Genomic DNA, 18,760 nt, shown 5'->3' on the forward strand with positions numbered 1-18,760 from the left:
GAGTTTGTATGGAGCAGCTATCAGTGCACTTTTAGTGACCGAACTGACCAACTTCAAATTTACAAAAATTGCCAATTCAATCCTGATTTTAAGTATAATTGATATCTGCAGTGTTTATATGCTCGGAGTACATTTTTTTCCATTTTTGAAAGTGTACTTTGAAGTACACACCAAGTAAGTTCTAGTTATGTCAATATCGTCAACTTTTTACGTGTTTGTTCAAGTACAGGTAAGTTGTTCTAAATAGTTTTCATTCAGGTTTCATTTTGTACTGCAGATATGCTTCATGAACCCATAGGTGTTCTCCTAGTTTGAGTCCGAGTTGTACGAGCCCACTTTAAATCGACGAAAGAACGCTGATGTAACGCCTGTCCTCCACAGATTTGAGATGAAGGGTCACTGTAGTCTCCAGTCTGACACCTGCAGCCTGTAGAAACAGTCCCTCCAACTACGACCGACAAACTCAACAATCCAAACTAATCAGTTGTGACAAAGGACAAGCAATGAAGACTGAAAGATGGAGGTAAACTGAAGTCGAACTGTTCATGGTGGATATTCGGTGGATATCAGCAGCGGGTGGGTTGGCCTCATATGACTAAAAACTCTAAATCTAACAATCAGATGCAGTTTTTAGTTTTACTTAACCTTATTCCATGTGAATGTACTGTTCTCATTAATGCCGAGTGAAAGTAGGTGATGTTCACCCTCTCTACCAGTAGATGGCAGATGGTACATCAGTAAGAAAGAGAGAGACTGAATGACGGCAAGCAAACCAATTAAAACTTCCTTCACATTAAACCATTCCACTTTCTTGGAAAAATTGCCTGCATCTGAAGGGAGCATTGGTGCTGGAGCTTCTGCTGGGCCACTGAACCTGGGTAGCCTTGCCCCTGCTGGCCTGGGGGACGACCACGGCAGGCACCCTCTCCAACATCCTGCTGCTGGAGCCTCTGTTTCATGGTTAGGCAGTATGGGACAGGACATTCTTCAGCTTGATGATGTTTGATGTGGGAGAGGATGAGAATGATGTAATGTGTGCAGACGAAACACCTGTCGGTCTCACACTCAGCACTCGTGCTGAGCAACAGGCTTCATTTTCTGGCAGGACGGCAGAGAGCAGTCAGTGTTGCTGCAGTGGTGCATGTGGACCAGCGCCTGGATGCAGCAGATGATACACAAGTCACAGTCCTGCAGAGGGAAAAAGAACACAAATTACTACTTGATTTGGTTAGAACTTGTTTGAACACAGCCGGCGAATGACATTCATGCACATTGGCTACATCTAAACCAGGACAGAGTCCAGATCCCCAGGAGCCTTGATTCTCACCTCACAGATGTTGCAGAGGAAGCACGTCTTCAGTCGGCATTTAGGACGACTGCAGTTGTAGAAGTAGCAGTCCTGGTTGTGGCGCTCCACCAACATACACTTGGTGCTCCACTTGCACCTCCTGAGGGAACTGAATTCAAGGTGCCTTTCTCCCGCCAGCAACAGGAAGGCACTGCGACCATCCATCAGGCCACAATCTAGAATGGGGTCTGGGTCAATAATGAGGGGCAGCAATCTGGCAGTCTGCTGATCATTCAAGTGTATGACAAAGTAGTCCTGGAAGTAAAGAATAGACAAGCTCAGCAGCAGCATTGATGTGCTTCATCCCAGTGCTCTTATCAAGTTTGTCACTTAACCCACATAAAGAATGAGCAGCTACCTAAAAAACTGATCAGACTGGGTGCTGAGGATGAGCTGGACACTCTGATGATGCAAGTATCTGGTACAGATACTGAGGTTGTGACGAGGCAGAGCAACTAATGCGTAACAATGTGTCATGATCCTTGCACAGGGATCTTGTTTTTAGGAAAGTCTTCATCGGGTGTCACAGTGTTCTCTGATCGGCAGCCAGCCTGTCAATCACACAGGTTCCTGCTCAGTCTGAGACTGTTCTATAAATAGTCCAGCTCGTCTACTTATCAGAACAATCTAACACTTTTTGAAATAATTTCAAGATAAATAATACATGTAGCGACTTCCATCCATCCATTTTCTACCATTTATCCTGTTGAGGGTGGTGGGGGTGGAGCCTATCCCAGCAGCCTTCCCCCTGGACAGGTCACCAGTCCATCACAGGGACAACACATAGAGACAGACAACCATTGGCTCTCCCAGTCACACCTACAGTCAATTTAGAGTCTGGATTAACCTGGTCCCTCTTGATGTCTTTGGACTGTGGAGGAAGCTGGAGTACCAGAGAGAACCCAGCAGGAACAGGGAGAACATGGAGACTCACACAGAAAGACCCCGTGCTCCAGCCGGGGCTCCACCCACAACCTTCTTGCTGGGGGCCACAGTGAGGACTACTGCTCCACCGTGCTCGACTTCCAATCAATCACTATTAATTTCTTGAAACTAATTCAACAAACAACAGACACTTCCTTGTCAAGCCCCACCCCCTCAGAGTATGGATACGGATCATTTTGGTGGCTGTACAGATACAGACACGGTTAGTAGAGTACCCATCATCCCCCTACATGCACATATCTCTTCATATTTCTCCATGCAAGCGTAGAGTTTTGTGGTAAGGTTGTTCTTGTTGGTTTTCCACTTCCTCTTTTTCTCCTCCTCCAGCCTCTCGATCAACTTCTCCAGCTTGTCAGGCCAGAAGCCACCCTCAGAATAGGGCACCTCTGTAGCACTCGTCAGGCCGTCCCGTTCAGCCTGTCTGAAGATGTCCTGATGGGCATAGAGCAAAGACATTTAAATACCAGATGTATTTCACGTAAAGCGCCACAAACAGACCCTGCGATGAGGTTGCTGTCAGAAGAGGGCGGAGTTAGTGGGCTGTGGGTCTGTCTCTACAGGGCCAAGTCTTACTCCATAGCCACAAATGATTTTCTGGGCCACAGCCTTGTCCGACAGCCTCTGATACCATTTCTGGTCTGCTGGGCAGCGAGGGAAGATGTAATCATCCCCTTCATTGGGTGGGCTGGACCAAATCTGAGCTGTTGTGAACCTGAGACAGGTTTAATTGGACATCAGTTAATTGGGTGGAATATCAAAGAAATGAAGTGATTAATTTGATTCTATAATTATGATTTACTGACGTTGTGCTTTTATCTCACAAGTTTGGGGCTTTTTCCTACCCTTGCTTTTTGGCACATTCCAGGTAGCCAAGTAATATTTCCTGGTACACGGTAGTCCTGAAGTATTGGAGCTGACAGTAATGGACACTGTCCAGGTACGCCAGGTACACGCCATGGAGCACTGGGCTTCTCTCCTCCTCTCTGTCCTCCTATATTTGTCATATATAAATCATACTCATTCGTATCACTAACTCCTCTTCTTCTCCCCTCATCCCAGATCCTGGTGCTGCTGGAGGAGGCTGCAGACCTGAAGAGGCTCCAGCTGCCACCCGTAGCTCCACCTGCTCACGTCCCCGTCTGTCCATCAGTCTCTTCCCTTTCTCTCTCTCTTTATCTCTGTCCCTCTCTTTCCTTCTGCATATCTGTCTTCCTCCATTCTCTGTCTAATAGACCTGCTCTACCTGTAAAGTGTCATGAGAGAACTTTTGTTGTGATTTGGCGCCATGCAAATAAAACTGACTTGACTTGACTTGAAACGCGCCTCTGATTAGGAGGCAAGCAGTCTGTGCCATACTCCTGGACATGCATTCCAAAAAAACAGACTTCTACTCCGTCTATGTCTTGAAATGCCAACAATGCTTTCAGCCTGTATGGAAAGTGGGGCATCACTCCACTGTCCACGAACCTGGAGAGAAAGAAATGAACTAAAAAGGTTCAGGAAAAGTTTTTTACCACAAAGCTTGCACTTAAACTGATGGTTCCAAAATCTAAGAATCGCTACCAGCCACTAAACCCCATGTTAGATGTTGCTCCTTATTTTCTGGACCAAGGACTTAACCTCCTACCTGGACACCATGCCTGACTCGACCTGGACAGCCTCGTGGGAGTCATGGACCACTTGAGTGGTCACCCTGCCAGTCTCGGGAGTGCCCTGCTGCTTCAGATACTCGTTGACCCTCGTCTCCAAATAGCTTTGTCTGAGGAAGCACTGCAAAAGACCAAGCAACCATTTTAATAGAGGACACACAAATGCCACACCAGCCTTCCTCGTTTCCTTCGACAGTTTTAGATCCTTCAGCCTGTAAACACAAATGCAGCAGTGGACAATAAATGGAAGATTATTCTCCTGTGAGTGGAGCAGCTGAAAGAGCAGGGTAGAACAATTGCGTGGGGCAGGTGAGGGATATCTTCCACTTCCTCTTGGCTGTGTCTTTGTTCTTTGTCTGTGTCTTGTTTGCCTTTTGGAAGCAGTCACAAGCGAAGCTGTGGTTCAGGAAGAAATAACTCAGAAATGGTTACATTTGCAGGTTATATTGTGTTTCCATGAGCTCGAACACAACACTGTTACTTTTCCAGCACAATGATTGAGGCGTTGCTGGATTGTTCTGTTTTTTCCAGGATTACAGAAGTGCAGATATAGTTTCCAAAACTGAGTAAAAGCTGGCTCACCCTGACAGCCACGTGGTCCCGTGGTGGAGGACACAGATCCGATGCATCTTCGGACCGATCCTCCTCAAACCTGAGAGAGAGAATGGAGGGGACAGAGCCAGTCAACATCAGGGAGCTGTCCTGCTCATCACTGCACAGGACACAAGCCAACATATCTATGCTGCCTATTGTTCACAAAAATAGTCACAGAAGTACCTTTAACTGCTTCAACTAAATCATCCACAATCAAGATACAATCCAAAAATTAACAAAAAGAACAGCAGGACAAAACAATCCTACATGAGGCTTCGCAAATTTAAAGGGGGACATAAAACTCGGGGCCACGCGTGTCGTTCACCATTCTTTGGAAGTTTTCTCTGTCGATTGTCCTGTGAGGAAAATCATAATACAAGCAAAATGACAAGAAATGTAACAGTAAGAAAACTGTCAGTATGGAATCCAGATCGAGGTCATCCTGGGTGGACTACTTTCAAACTGTACCAAGTGAAAATGAAGCATGGTGAGCAGCAGCAGAAGAAACCACTTGTCATGTCCCGAATTGTCCAATGACTGCCAAGTTTAACATTTTGCAGTGATTTAACTGCAATAAATGAATTATAAACACTGTCAAAGAGCATGAACTCCCGTTTTTTTCTCATCGTTCCAAAAGACAACAAGTGAGCAACTTGAAAAATAACTGGAGTTTGGCTTTGATCGGCTGTCAAACCCGAGAGGGCGTGACTTTAAGGTGTTCTTGTATTAAACTACTAAAGCTCTCCCAGCTGAAACGTTACTTTCAAATGAAAAAATGTGAAATAGAAGAGAGACAGAGCTGAAACACCCTCCCCTCAGGATGTAGAAAGATGGAAGCCAGCGTGCAATCACGTGACGCTTACTGTCGTGATTTAGCCTCAGTGCAGCTTAAAAATACTTCAGGAAAAAATGTTTAAAATGACAATAAGGTCTCAATGTTCTTGCACTTCAAATCCGTGCTCGCGTCGTTTCATTTCGAGACCTGCGCGTAACGGTACTCACGTCTGAGGCTGGGAGGGGTCGTCGCCTCCCAGGTGAACAACTTTGTCTCACAGATGTGCCTGCAGCAGGAAGCCATCATTTGGGCAATTGCACCATCGTAGGAAATATAATCAGAGTGCCAAATACAAGACGACACATTCAAGTTCACTTGGCTGCACTTTCGCAACCAAACTTCTAAATACTACTATTAATGATAATGGTGATTATTCTCATCGCATAGCTCAGTGATAAATGTGTTTTTGTGTTTTTCTAGCTGATGGCCCTTACCTGTTGTCGTGGCGATTTTGATTCTGCAAAATTTGTATGCGTGGCAGGTTAGAGTTTTGGGGGGGAAACCTGAACTGGAACAAGACACAAAGAGGAAAAGTTGTTGAAGATGTTCCCTTATAGCTTCAACTGACCGAGAGATGATAGCAAGTGGAGAGAGGGCGGTTTACATTTTCCTACATGTGAGCCCTGCGATGGACTGGTGACCTCATCGCTCAGCAGATATGCCCCGGCCCCCTCTGGACCCTTAAGACATGACTACTTCCACCCTCCTCACTCTCTGCTTTGCGCCCTCAAGTTAAAATATTCAGCAACATTCCTATCAGCATTTACGAGTTTGCCTTAAAAGTGGTACAGTGACTGATGGCTAAATGAAAATCCACCTAGTGGTGCTTTAAAAGCCCAGAATGCTTTGCAAGGTGACCAGGGTGCAAAACCAGGAAGAACAGAGCAACAGGGAGACAGATGTTTACAGCTTTTAGCAAACTGGTATTGGACATAAACAGTAGCTTGAGTGGCCACATGGTGACAGTTAAAGCCAGCGGTGCTGAGCTGAGGTGATTGCTAGAGGGATGCAGTCCGCGCAGCTCCTTGGCTTGGTTCCAAACACGAACACGTACCGGCTCTCTCTGTGACTGGGAGTCCTCTGGCCCTGGTCGACAGCAGGGACGTGACTCAGGGTTCTGCTGGTACAAGGCCTCCAGCGTAGGCATGAGAGCCTGGCACAGCTGCCTCTCCTTCAGGACTGCAAAAAAACAAAAACAAAAGAACAACAAGTCAAATGAGAAATTTAGAGATGGGGGGAGATATTTTGAGTGTTGTGAATATAAAAGAACTACTGTCACTGGTAGAGGCTGTTTGGCCCCTCCAGCCTCTGTTTTCTACCACAAAACCTTTGTGTGGAAGTTCGGTCGTGAGCTGCAGATCAGTTGCTTCCTCTGATCCACTGAGATTTGCATTTGACAGACCCTGGTCTTTGTTTTTACACAGGTCGATGCAGTCTCTGTCATTTTATATGAAATTGGTATCTGTTGCAGGACCCGTGTGTGTGTGTGTGTGTGTGTGTGTGTGTGTGTGTGTGTGTGTGTGTGTGCATGTGTGTGTGTGTGTGTGTGTGTGTGTGTGTGTACATACTGCAGGGGTCCAGAGGGGAACTGCCTTTAGGACTTGGGCTCTGCTTCTTGGAGAGTTTGTCTGCAGACTTCATATCAGTTTCTATGTCGGAGACACCAGGAGGCCATGATTCTCAGCGTCAAAATGTTTGCTTGAAGCAGCTCAGCAGCTGACCTCGACTCTGTTCATCATCGCAACACAACATATTACAGCTGATAAGTATGGTGCAGATTCTGATTGTTGTCACATGTTTTTTTTGTCATGTCATTGTAACATTCATCCATCCATCCATCCATTGTCTTCCGCTTATTCCTGTTAAGGGTCGCGGGGGTGGAGCCTATCCCAGCATCTACGGTCGAGAGGTGGGGTTCACCCTGGACAGGTCACCAGTCCATCTCAGGGCCAACACATAGAGACAGACAACCATTGGCTCTCCCAGCCACACCTACGGTCAATTTAGAGTCTGGATTAACCTGGTCCCTCTTGATGTCTTTGGACTGTGGAGGAAGCTGGAGTACCAGAGAGAACCCAGCAGGAACAGGGAGAACATGGAGACTCACACAGAAAGATCCCACACCAGAGCCGGGACTCGAACCTGGAACCTTCTTCTCCACCGTGCCGCCGTCATCGTAAGGTCACATTTGAAATTCTGAGGTCAAAGTCAGAATTGGCACCACAAAGAAACGCATCTGAACATGTGGCTCTTTGTCCTGGTGGTCTTGCCATAGTTCCTGAGAGTTGCATTCATGGCATTGATGTTGACTTTTGCTCTGTGTGTCCCAGTAGACTTCCCATAGTTCCTCCTCAGCTGAACTATCCTGAAGTACGCTTGATCATCCACTTTCCTCTGCTGAACCCTAAAGAGTGTAAATGTCTGAGAGCAACACCTGCTGCCAAGACCCCACCAGGGCCGTGTTCTACTGTGGACTTCAGTACTGGACTCAGTAGTTGTTTTTTTTATTTCTGATCTTATTTGTGTTTCTGTTTCTCTCGTGTTTCTAGTTTGTACCCATTTTATTTTGAAATGGACTTCCCTTGTGTACTTCCTGTGCTCGTCAGTTTCCCACCCCCTCGAAGTGGATCACCTGTGTCTGTTCATCAGTCCTCATCAGCCTCAGCCCCTGAGGCCTCCCACCCGTGACCAGCAGCTTCAGCTGTGGAGTTTGTTCTTAACTTCATTTACTTGAGCCAGACTTTCTGACATTGGGATATTTGTGATGTATGGAGCATGAAAGGTAATGACTCAGTGTTCATTTCATGTGAAAATCAGCACACAAATTTTACTTAATTATTTCTGCATTCTCGTTCCACAGTCACAGACGTGTTTTCTGAGGAACTTCACGTGTTTTCTGAGGAACTTGTCTGCTAGCTGCCTAGCGAGCGAGCCCCTCTCCATCCTACATTTACCCCCACACAGCACGTGTGTGTTCTTCTATATGGGTTTTAGCTTTGTTAAGCTGAGGGATTTTGTTTGCTGATTTATTCCGTGGAGGTCCTTTTAGATTAACTCTTGTTTTGTTATATTTCAAACGGGTTCTCTTGTGTGACAGTTGCCAATTACTCTTTCACCAGTTAATTTCACTGCATCGTTCCATTTTGCTAGTTTTGTTCCTCCCTTATCTCGACCCGACAAGATGGTGTCTTCACACTGACCACCGTTTTCTTGGAAGACTAAGCTCTCAGAGATTCATCGTGTTGTTACGACATTGCCTGAAACTTTCCACAGTTAGGTCACATGTATAAATGCAATTCATTTATATTCATAAATAACAAACATATACATAACTTGACTTAAGCTACAGCACAAGCTCAGTTCCACGAGTCTGAGACTTTATTTTGAAATATGACATTCAGACAACATACAGTGCAAAGAAATCAATGGCAACTTTTCAGCAAAAGCTCTGATTTGGTGCCCGCAGGAACAGACACAGAACAAAAGTTGCCTCGTCTTTTTTCTTTTTTTTTAATCATGTTCAAGTCAAACAAATGACTTTGACTCCCCCTCTTTAAAAGCACACTGAATACACACGGTACAGGTAATAGCAGACAGGTAACTCATGGATAAATGGAATACATTTGGCAGACGCATTATATTTTTTTTTTACTGAGTTTTTCAGAACTGTTAATAGCAGGTCTTTCAGACAGACACCACACATGGCTGGTTGGAAATGAAATAAATCAAGGAAATGGTCGGTTATGTCGGCCTTCAGTGTGCCAGAGTGAAAGGAGGAGTGGCAGCAGCGCCTCACGTTTTCTGGCTGGGCTCCAGTCTTCTGTCGCGCCTCTCTTTGTACCTGCAGCAGATCCGCGCAACCACACCAAGTTAGCAAGAGCGAAGCAGTTCCCGTTTCTGATGCTGCCAACAAGAAAGACTGTGGTGTCCTGCTTCAGTCCCACTTCCCTCCGCTCAAGAGCAGCAGCCACCACCTGTCAGACTGGACCAATCAAACACTGAACTGACTCATCAGATCAGATGTGGTGAAAGGAAGGTCACCTGGGTGGACCTCTAGTCACTGTCATTCTAGATCAGGTCATCAGTCCCCGCGGGGACACAAGCTGGAGCACAACACGTTCTGTAAACTGGATCCAGTGGTATCAGTGCTGGTCACGGGCCCCTTCTGCTCTAAACAAGTTACTGGAAAATACTTCAGCCTCCTGCGCTAAACATAAATCCATCTTACAGATAATTCCCACAAATACTTCATGCTTCCAGTACTTGCAGCTTTGCAAAAAGTTATTTCTCTAAAAATATAGGATCTATATAATGAGAATTTACCTTATTTATGTTAAGTAGAATAAATAATAAATACATTGGTTTATCAGTCAAACAGAGGGTAATGGAACTTCATCTGATTTCACTCAAATGCTAACTTGAAAATGGCCTTTTGAAAGGATTTCCAGCTAATCTGAAGACGCTAGCGCGTCGTATTTCACACTGTGGTTAACGTGTAGAAATACTGCATTAGGTCGGCTTGGTAGGAGCTGAGGGTGAAGCTCACCTACGGTCACTGGCTTTGTGACAGAAAGAATGAGATCGAGGATAAAAGCAGCTGACAGGAGTCTCCCCGAGGGGCAGCAGCTCCCTCAAGCTGCAGCTCTCTCTAGACCTGCATCAGCAAACGCTTTAGGCTGAAGGGTTGTGCTCTCAGGTTGTCCATTCTTTCAATGCTATATCTCAGGAATCTTCATCTCAAATGTCCACTGGGTCTCAAGGATAGGCCTTATCAATGTAAGGGTCAAAGGTCAAGGCCACTGTGAACAGCACACATTGCAAGTGTAGTTCGGTGGTGTAACTGTACTGCGTAGGTACAGATGTGGCTCCTATGTGCTACACGAACTTGCCTTAGCTGGCTGAGAAGCTCCAGACAGATCAGTGTAGCGCTGCAGCTCCTTCACAGTGACTCACTAGCATCTGTTGAGGGACAAAGTGGTACTACAGGACAAGAAGGACGGCCGCTAACTCGTTCAGGTGAACACAAATTGTCCTTAAACCTTAAATCTAGATTAATAGCCGTGTGCTCAGTGTGAGAGACCCTCCACTTGGTCTTCACTACAGGCGGGTATTTCAACTTCTGGCTAGGTTGGGCTGTGTCTCCATCCAGCAGGCCTGTACGTACCCTCACTAAAATGGGTCAAATATTTTTTCTCAGGCCAGAGGAGGAGAAGTTCTGTTAGCAGGGTTACTGGGCACGAGTGCTGCAGGGACGAGAAATGTGATAACATTTATTGATTTAACTCACTACTATAAATAAAGTTTTCTGAGGGAGCGCCACTCCCATAAAACAGTCAAATCACGGCTCTGTGGGGGCCCCGAAATGTAATGGCTCCACACGCTTCCAGCCAGTAATCCTGTGGACAGTCGAGGTGGAAACCTACTTGTTGGATACAACGACCAACCTTTTAATTCCGACTATGAGTTTCTTTCTTCAGGTACTGAGCATCATTTACGCCAATGAGATGTTAAGGAGAAAACACGGCACTTTGCTATGTTATGTATTTGGACTGGATCTGCTTTGGTGTATTTCGGCCTATCAAAACGTCACCTGAGGCAGTTTCACCGTGACGCAACCTTTCCACGACTGCACGTGATGTATTTCTCCCTGCCTCACGTCACTTATTTTGGAGACCCCCACAGAGCTCAGATTAGTACTTTTTAATGAGGCCTTATCAGACACCAGATTGAGGTCAGGGCATGGTGGGTGACCCCCCCTCCGTCAGGGTCTTGAAGTGGACGGACAAAGACTCTTCCTCTGGGTTGAGGGGACGCCTGTACTCTTCCTTGGTGATCAAGTACCCCAGCAGCACGCCGAAACACACCAGCAGGATCCCCAGGATATTGGCCAGCACCCCCTCTGGGGCAAACGCAGAGTAGGTTGACCTGAGGAAACACAGCAGACACGATCAGGGTCGGGAACCAAGGTTACACACAAAAGAATTCAGCGTCGTGCAGCTCAAACAGCAGGAGGTGTTTGGGAGTCCACCGAGCATGGGTACTGCTCTCCGGTCAAATCCAGTTCCAGGCTCCAGCCGGGGCTCAAACCCGCAACCTTCTTGCTGTGAGGCTCACCACTGCACCACCGTGGTGCTGAATTTGCTACATACATGATGCTGAAAAGGAGTTTCTCCGTGATGCCCAGCAGGCAGCTTCCTATAGTCAGAGCCAGTAGAACCAGACCACTGAACACATGGATGGGCAGGTAGGTGGCCCGAAACCATGACGACGCGACAGGAAACAGGAAGAAGAGCAAACCCATCAACCACTGGTGTGAGGGAAAGAAAGAGAGAGGTGAAAATCTGTGATGATCCACATTTCCTTGGGATTCTACCGTGTGTATCTGTATCAGTGTGTGTGTGTGTGTGTATCTGTGAGTGTGTGTGAGTGTGTGTGAGTGTATACACCTACCTGTACACAGAATAAGACTAAAGTAGCCATGCCACACCAGCTGTGTAGCGTGTACATGTCTGGAATCTTCGCTGCTCTGTGGAAGTCAAACACAGCTACAATACCTACACACACACACACACACACACACACACACACACAGCTTAAGTCATACAATCTCCTCTCTCACACACATTAATTTTTTTGCTCACACATGCGTGTCTTTCTTACCTATGATGCTGATGATGAGGGCCAACAGGTGGATTATACCATGAAGCACCTTCACGTTCCTCTTGGTTTCATTCTGAAACACTCGGTAGACCAGGATGGCTGAGGGTGGGGGGGGGGGGGGTCTTCATTAGTTATTATTGTTATTAGCCTCTGTGAGACATTTCAGGGGCAGTTTGTTGCCCTCTAAGAAGCTCTGGTTTAATTTTCAGACGTGTGCGTGAGAGGCAGGGTTCACCGTGGACGGGTCACCCGTCCGGCGCAGGGCCATCAGGAGCAATTAAGGGGTTCAGTAACTGGTCACCGGTGAAGTGCGGATCGAACCAGCGACCCTTCAGTTGCCACTGTACCTCTGAGCCACGCTGCCCAAAATACGTAGATCTTAGATGATGACAAATATTACAAACTGTACCTTTAGTCTATGTTAACAAACGAACGTCAGTGGTGGTTTCAGCAGACATAAAATAAACATGCAGGTTTAAAAAAGAATTTAAAAAAACTGAAAAGCCTCCTGTTACTCAGTGTGTGTGTGTGAGACACTGATAACTGGTTGAACGAGGTTCAAAACAACCAGATCGGATGTCGTGCAGATCCCAGACCAGCCCAGTTAGCTCCGTGTGCCACACACTCACACACACACACCTGTGGTGTTAATGCAAAAATACAACGGCTTGGAGTTCGACAGGTCACCAAGGGCTCCGTCAAGGAGACACGTATGGGCTCACTTTACTTACAATACTGCAGTAACCAGAGATGCTGTGCGACTGCAAGCCTGGAGGAAAGAATACAACCAGCCTCAGGGTCCTGCGCTGCTCTACCTGTCGCGCTGTAGCTTGAAATGCAGTTCGGACCCAAGAAGGACGGACCTCAAACTAAAAGCTGCTACATCCACACCTGAAACGTGCCAAAAAATTACCAGACGAGCGTGAGACTAAACCAGCAAACCAAATAACGAAATGTGATTAAAACTGACCTGTAGTTTAGTCAGAAGCCTTGGACTAAACCAAACTCCGCCTCTTTTTAAATGACTGCGACGTCATCAAAATTACTTTCTGTCAAAAGACTAAAACTGAGACTGAATCAAACTGAGCTGCCAAGTGTAGGCGGGGCCAGCCGCGTGGCGCTGTAGTCCTCCAAAGGGCAGACCAATCAACCAATCAGTCGATTCACTGTCCAGGTTGTTTTGAAGCAAAAAAAAAAGAAAAAAGAACACAAGAATCTGGAGATCCTCCTTTGCTGTTTTCACGCACTTCTCAATGCACTTCTCAATGCTCTTCCTTCCTCGTTGTAACACTCCAGGTTCACTTGCGACTTCAGTCGTGTTTATTTGCAGTATCAGCACCTTCGGGTTTGCAGGCGCAGTTACGTGAGGGACACGGACTCAAGACAGTGACGTCAGATGTGATGAGCAGAGCAGGTTGAGCGCAGGGGCGATACGTCTGAGACAGTGCACGTTCAAATCACTGAGTTTATCAAACAGCTCCAAAACACACAGACGCACGACAGAAAAGAGACAAACAGAACACTGGCAAAGTGCTCGCTAACGAGAATGCTTGCTGCAAACTGATAGGACAGACGAGGAGGAGGAGGAATGACGAGACTCCAGGAGGCCGATTACAATCTAGAAAACGGTAAGTTTTATCTGAACAACACATTTCCAGACAAGGAAGAATTTCACCAATAACTCAGGGGTTTTCTTTTTTTACTTCAACTTAGTACAAGCAGAGGCAGCAGCAGTTGTCCGTCCCATCCTTGTCACGCACTATCGCAGAGCTCCGTCAGGAAGTACCTTTAACTCTGGCTTACTCGTCCGCTGGGACTCGAGTACCACCAGAAACCATTTTTGCTGGTCAAAGGTCAAAGTCACGGTGACACGTGCGGGTCAAAGATGCATGCAACCGTGACGCAGCGTTCCTCATGGTGGTGCATCACTTCATTGATCCAGTTAATGGAGACGTGTCGTTCAACCCTGAGTGAGAGGAGCCGCTGCGCTTTGTGGTTCCAGTGCGATTCAAATGGTAGACAGAAGATACCTTGTCAGATGTAACCACGTTAGTGCGGGCGTCACCCCAGGCAACAAATAAACTGCTTGTGTGTGTGTGTGTGCGCGCGTCCATCTCCTGTCAGTCCCTTGCTGATGTCCAGCTGCCCTTTGCTTTTATCACTTTAATGTGATCTTGCTCTCCAACAGACAGCTGTCCTGTCGAGCCAGTTGAACTAATGCACTTACTGTCATTAGCACCAGCGCCCGCGGCTGCAGGAGCCCATCATGACATCTCACTGTATCGTTTCTGTTTTTTCCAGGGACCACAGACGTCACTGGGGTGTGACAACAAGATTCCGCATCGCAGCCCGTTTGCCCAAAAACTCCTGCCACAGACGTATTCTTGATGACGGAGACGTGGGGCCGAGGAAGGGGGGCCTGAGAGGAGGAAGTCTTATTTTTCTCTGTGCACTTCAAGTAAAATGACATGGACAGAGTCGAAGTACGTCAGAAGAGGAAGTTGGCCGTGAGAAGAGTGACAGACATAATGAGCGACAAGAGAAAGAATTTCTTTGATACTACAACCGCTTCTAAAGAACAATTTTGATAAAAAGCCCCTGCTGTCCTCCCCGGCCCATGGTAGTCTTTCCTGGTGCAGCGTGAGCAGGCTTTATCAGGGGCGATACCACACGTGGCGACTGGCCGAGCTTCTCAGCAAGTGAGCCGAGCACCGTGGGGGTGCTGCAGCCACACTGATATATCAACATACTGGCCTGCGTATACCTCATACGTACTGTGCACTGTTGGTTTGTTAAGCCATATGCTTTCTAGACAGGACAAAGTATTGAAATACAGCTCAGCTCACTTTCAGAGAGCTTCTAGAAATAAACCTCCCATTCAGTTCCTCTGTGGGCGTCTCAGAAAATCCTGACAAGGAGACTTTTACGCCTGGGACAGTCATCCAGCATGAAAATATTCACAGAAAACAGATACAAGGACAACAGACACAGAGACAAAGGTACTAGACCGTCTTCATAATGAGCTGAATATTTTCAAATAATATATTTGACTTTTTGTTTGTGGGCCAGTTCAGGAGCAGACGCCATCGCCGGATGAGTCGACCTCGGAGGGCTACCACATTACAGCTAATTAGCAGCTCCCGAACTGGATTATGCACATTTGGAACCCCACTGGAGAGTTGCTTTTATCTGACCAGTTCCCAAAACGTTCTCATGACCACCATGGGATTGAGAGCCGTATTTTGTGGAGCCACAACAACCAGCACACGCCGCATCTTCAGATTGCTGGTCGTTTCCTCACACGTGGAGGTTCTTTCACGTGAAGCACCACAAAGACAGGTGTTCCTACTTCAGTACACTGACATGCTTTCACAGTCACACGATAAATTACTCTGAAGAGCTTAGCGTTCGCATGCGACCGAGGCACACAAAGCATCCAGCCTGCTCGAGAACGAGCGAAGAGGTCGAAATCATGGTGAACACAAACTTTAATCCTGTGCAAGTGACCGATGGCCAAAGTAACTACGACCGCAAAAAAGTTGAGAAGAGGGAAAGGAAGCCTGTACACTGAGGTGGAGGGAGTGTTGGATGGATCATTTAATGAGTGGCTGAGTGGAGACGCCTGAGGAAAGAAAGCGGTCTTGATGGTTACGGCTCTCTCACTGCTGGAAAACCTCACACAAAAGCAGAAACCCCTTTCTCTAAAACTGTCTTTGCCTGCGTTCATAGAAATAAGGTCACACTGGACTTTGGCTCATTCTAAAACTTGAAAATTATGAGATGTTGCTGTTTTATCAGACACGCACCCAGACCTCCAGGGCCCTCACTGCTAGCATTCATTGCAGCGATGCTAACTAGTCTTCAGTCACGTGTTGGGGGTCTCGGGCTGGGGGCCCACAGGGATGAGAGAAGGGTTTCCATCTGTTTGTCTGGCTTGGAAAACGATGGCCATTAAGTGTATTTCCTGAAACGTTGATGTTCTTTTAACCGCTCAGGGGTCAGTGTGAACTCACCATCGCCATGCAGGAAGACCAGGCCCAGCACCATGCACAGGGGGTGGACATTGAACTCCTGGGCTGATCCGTCCCAAGCGAAACCCCCGCGATAGTGACCCATCCACACACCGGTCACCACCACTGACGCCAGGCCCAGCAGCTGCGACGCTCCCACCAGCCACGCAAATGCCGAGCGCCCGGAACTTGGAGCAGATTCATCCATGATCTGAGGAGGAGAGAGACGGCTGAGTCCAGCTCGTGCGCCTCGGGCCGCAGCACCGGATTAGACAGAATGAAATTACAAAGCAGAGCTGGAGAAAGAAAAACACAGACCAAGACAGCACAGTAATCAGATTACTCTCGCAGAGTTTGGTTTTCTGAGGCAAAGGTTTAAGTGATTCTGATATAGAAACTCAAGAACATCCAGAAGTTATTATCCAGGGTAAATTTAGGTTCAGCTTCCTGCGTGGATGGATGAAAAGACCCAACCACTCAGAGTGAAACCCTTCAACTCTGCATTTGGAGTCATAACGAATGATTAAAACAACAATGACGACGCACAGCTGCTCGGTTGCGTCAGCTGAACACGTCAGCATCCACTGACGCGCACAAACGCTGTTCTTAGTCTTCATGAATTAAGTTGAAGTTAAATTGTGAGCACCCTAAAATACATGAAACAGAACAAACCTATCCTAAAACTACCGTTTCTGCTCAGACTTTTTAAAATGTTTGTTCTTTTGTTATTCTGACAGATAGAGAATATTTGTGGTATTAAAATCAAGCTTGTATAAAATTCACAGTGTAAAACAGAAAAATACATGTAAACACGGTGAGTTTGTGAACAGAGACGTGTCACTTTGTTTCCAAACATCTGGAGAAAACCTCAGTCGCACATTTACGGTCGTTTCCTGGCCTTTGTGGATAAGCGAAGACAAAGAGGAGTCGACGGACGCCGAGGTACTTGAACAGGTAGGAGCCGCTTACACCGCCTCGCCATGGATGTTAACAAAAGCTTTACTGAGGTAAAAACACAAAAGGTAAAAGTACAAGTATTCATTCAAAATTATACCGTAAAAGAAGAGAAAGTACACATAGCACATGCTATATGTGTATTTCTGCCCAGGAGTACTCAGTCCTCAAAAAACTGACCTTTAAAAGGTCATGGTAAAATCCGATAAGCCCCTCCCATTTTTTGGAAGCGCATCCTCTTCATCAGGTTATTGATGCCATTTTTTCCTCTTTGAAGTTACAAGTAACTGATGGCTTCAGACTCAAGGTGCAGTACAAATATTTTGGAAAATACTGACGTAAAACGCAAAGCCCCTTCGAATATAAATACTCAGGTACATGCAGGTCTGTTCCTGAGTACATTGCAGAAAAAATACTTAACTTTCCACAAACAATCTAATTAGTTCTTTGCTCCTAAAATTAATAAATAATTGACACGAAGACCCCCCAATTTTTTTTAAACATTTTTCTGGTATTCGATAAGAAATAAATGACCAGAAACACAAAGAAGTCCAATCAGACCTGGAAGTTTCTTTTTCTCCATCGCACCTCTGACACCCTGCAGCAGCCTGCGTCACAAACACGTCAATGAACAAACTCATCGCGCCCTCCTGAACGGTCACTCGTTTCTGTCCAACAACAGAATGCGTGACGTGACCTCCACCTACCAGGAAGTGTCGCGGGAGCTTATCAGTTGAAGTGAATCGAGGACACGAAGAGAAAAGAGCTAGAAAAAAAATAAAAAAATAAAGACTTCCTGCTTCTGGTAGACGCTCGGACCCTCTTCCTCCTGCGAGTCGGCAACTCGTATAAAACAATTCTGCTCTGCCAGGTTGGGATCATACCTCTCTCTCTCTCTCTCTCTCTCTCTCTCTCTCTCTCTCTCTCTCTCTCTCTCTCTCTCTCTCTCACACACACACACACACACACACACACACACACACAGACACTTGGTGGGTAAAGATAAACTGAAGTCCGACCGTGCGCTGCCACCTGTTACCTGCCGCCGTGTTCGGGTCCACCCTGACCCTGGTCTCGCTGTGTTCCGGGTCTGACAGCAGGAATAAAAACACAGATACTTGCTGCGTTGTGGTGCGAGCTTTCCTCCTCCTCCTCCTCCTCCTCCGCTGCTCCACTGGGAGAGATTCTGGACTCACTGATCCGCCTTCCTCATCCCCTTGTGCGTGTGCGTGCGTGAGTGAGTGTGTGCTAGTGTGTTTTAGATGCCTTCCTAAACAAGCCCAACCCATGTGACATGAGGACTGCAAAGGACGAAATAACAATATTCAGAATACTGCAACTACCACCGTTACTACTATTATACATGCTTTGGTGCAGTTTCCACGAGTTTTTTTTTATTTTTTTACTGAAGCTGAGAGAGAAAAATCTGATGAAGAGACATTTTTAAGTTGTGCATTATACGTCACAATGACACATAGGGGGATTGATGACTAACAGCTGTGGTGTAAAGGTCCGTTGCCTTGACAACGGGGGTAGGGAAGGGATGGGAGGTGAGGACATGGTAGATAGAAAAGAGGAGGGGGGGGGGTGATGTGTCTGAGTGAATCACAGCTGCCCATTAGGTGAGGATCAGCAGCTGAATTCATGCTGCTCACCGAGTACTGAGATACCAGCAATACACTCATTGCTACTGCCAGTACTACTGCGAGTACTACTACACCTGCCCTGGCTACCACTGTGACTCCTCCCTCAAATAATCCAATTC

The 18,760-nt window shown here is 46.6% G+C and overlaps 2 protein-coding genes and 1 long non-coding RNA gene across 7 annotated transcripts; 1 reads left to right on the forward strand and 2 right to left on the reverse strand.

The window, feature by feature from the left end:
• Nucleotides 1-1,065: 1,065 nt before the first annotated feature.
• LOC147245697 (histone acetyltransferase p300-like) lies at nucleotides 1,066-7,012 on the reverse strand. Its single transcript, XM_086185281.1, has 11 exons — nucleotides 6,940-7,012; nucleotides 6,426-6,550; nucleotides 5,806-5,879; nucleotides 4,525-4,594; nucleotides 3,921-4,063; nucleotides 3,606-3,760; nucleotides 3,136-3,256; nucleotides 2,867-3,005; nucleotides 2,483-2,725; nucleotides 1,328-1,603; nucleotides 1,066-1,188 (listed from the first exon to the last, which is right to left on the reverse strand). The coding sequence occupies exons 1-11, from the start codon at nucleotides 7,010-7,012 to the stop codon at nucleotides 1,066-1,068; spliced, it is 1,542 nt and encodes a 513-aa protein (XP_086041407.1).
• A 1,713-nt stretch (nucleotides 7,013-8,725) lies between these two features.
• On the reverse strand, nucleotides 8,726-18,194 carry cyb561 (cytochrome b561). Of its 4 annotated transcripts, none has more exons than XM_086185539.1 (7): nucleotides 18,035-18,194; nucleotides 17,703-17,761; nucleotides 16,045-16,252; nucleotides 12,032-12,130; nucleotides 11,822-11,925; nucleotides 11,521-11,678; nucleotides 8,726-11,296 (listed from the first exon to the last, which is right to left on the reverse strand). In XM_086185539.1, exons 3-7 carry the CDS (start codon nucleotides 16,247-16,249, stop codon nucleotides 11,104-11,106), a joined length of 759 nt encoding a protein of 252 aa, XP_086041665.1. In that variant the 5' UTR covers nucleotides 16,250-16,252; nucleotides 17,703-17,761; nucleotides 18,035-18,194; the 3' UTR covers nucleotides 8,726-11,103. The 4 variants fall into 4 exon arrangements, with proteins under 4 accessions (XP_086041665.1, XP_086041663.1, XP_086041664.1 ...); XM_086185537.1 differs by having other exon boundaries at nucleotides 16,045-16,337; XM_086185538.1 differs by lacking the exon at nucleotides 17,703-17,761 and having other exon boundaries at nucleotides 16,045-16,337.
• LOC147245699 (uncharacterized) lies at nucleotides 13,217-15,337 on the forward strand. 2 transcript variants are annotated; one of them, XR_015110124.1, is made up of 3 exons: nucleotides 13,217-13,659; nucleotides 14,333-15,030; nucleotides 15,101-15,337. It is a non-coding gene; the product is annotated as an uncharacterized LOC147245699 (long non-coding RNA). The 2 variants fall into 2 exon arrangements; XR_015110125.1 differs by having other exon boundaries at nucleotides 15,106-15,337.
• Nucleotides 18,195-18,760: the final 566 nt, after the last annotated feature.

The sequence above is a fragment of the Aulostomus chinensis genome, chromosome 18 (genome assembly GCF_037954235.1).
Source record: "Aulostomus chinensis isolate RoL2024-O1b breed Wild chromosome 18, RoL_Achi_v1.0, whole genome shotgun sequence".
Taxonomy (NCBI): domain Eukaryota; kingdom Metazoa; phylum Chordata; class Actinopteri; order Syngnathiformes; family Aulostomidae; genus Aulostomus; species Aulostomus chinensis.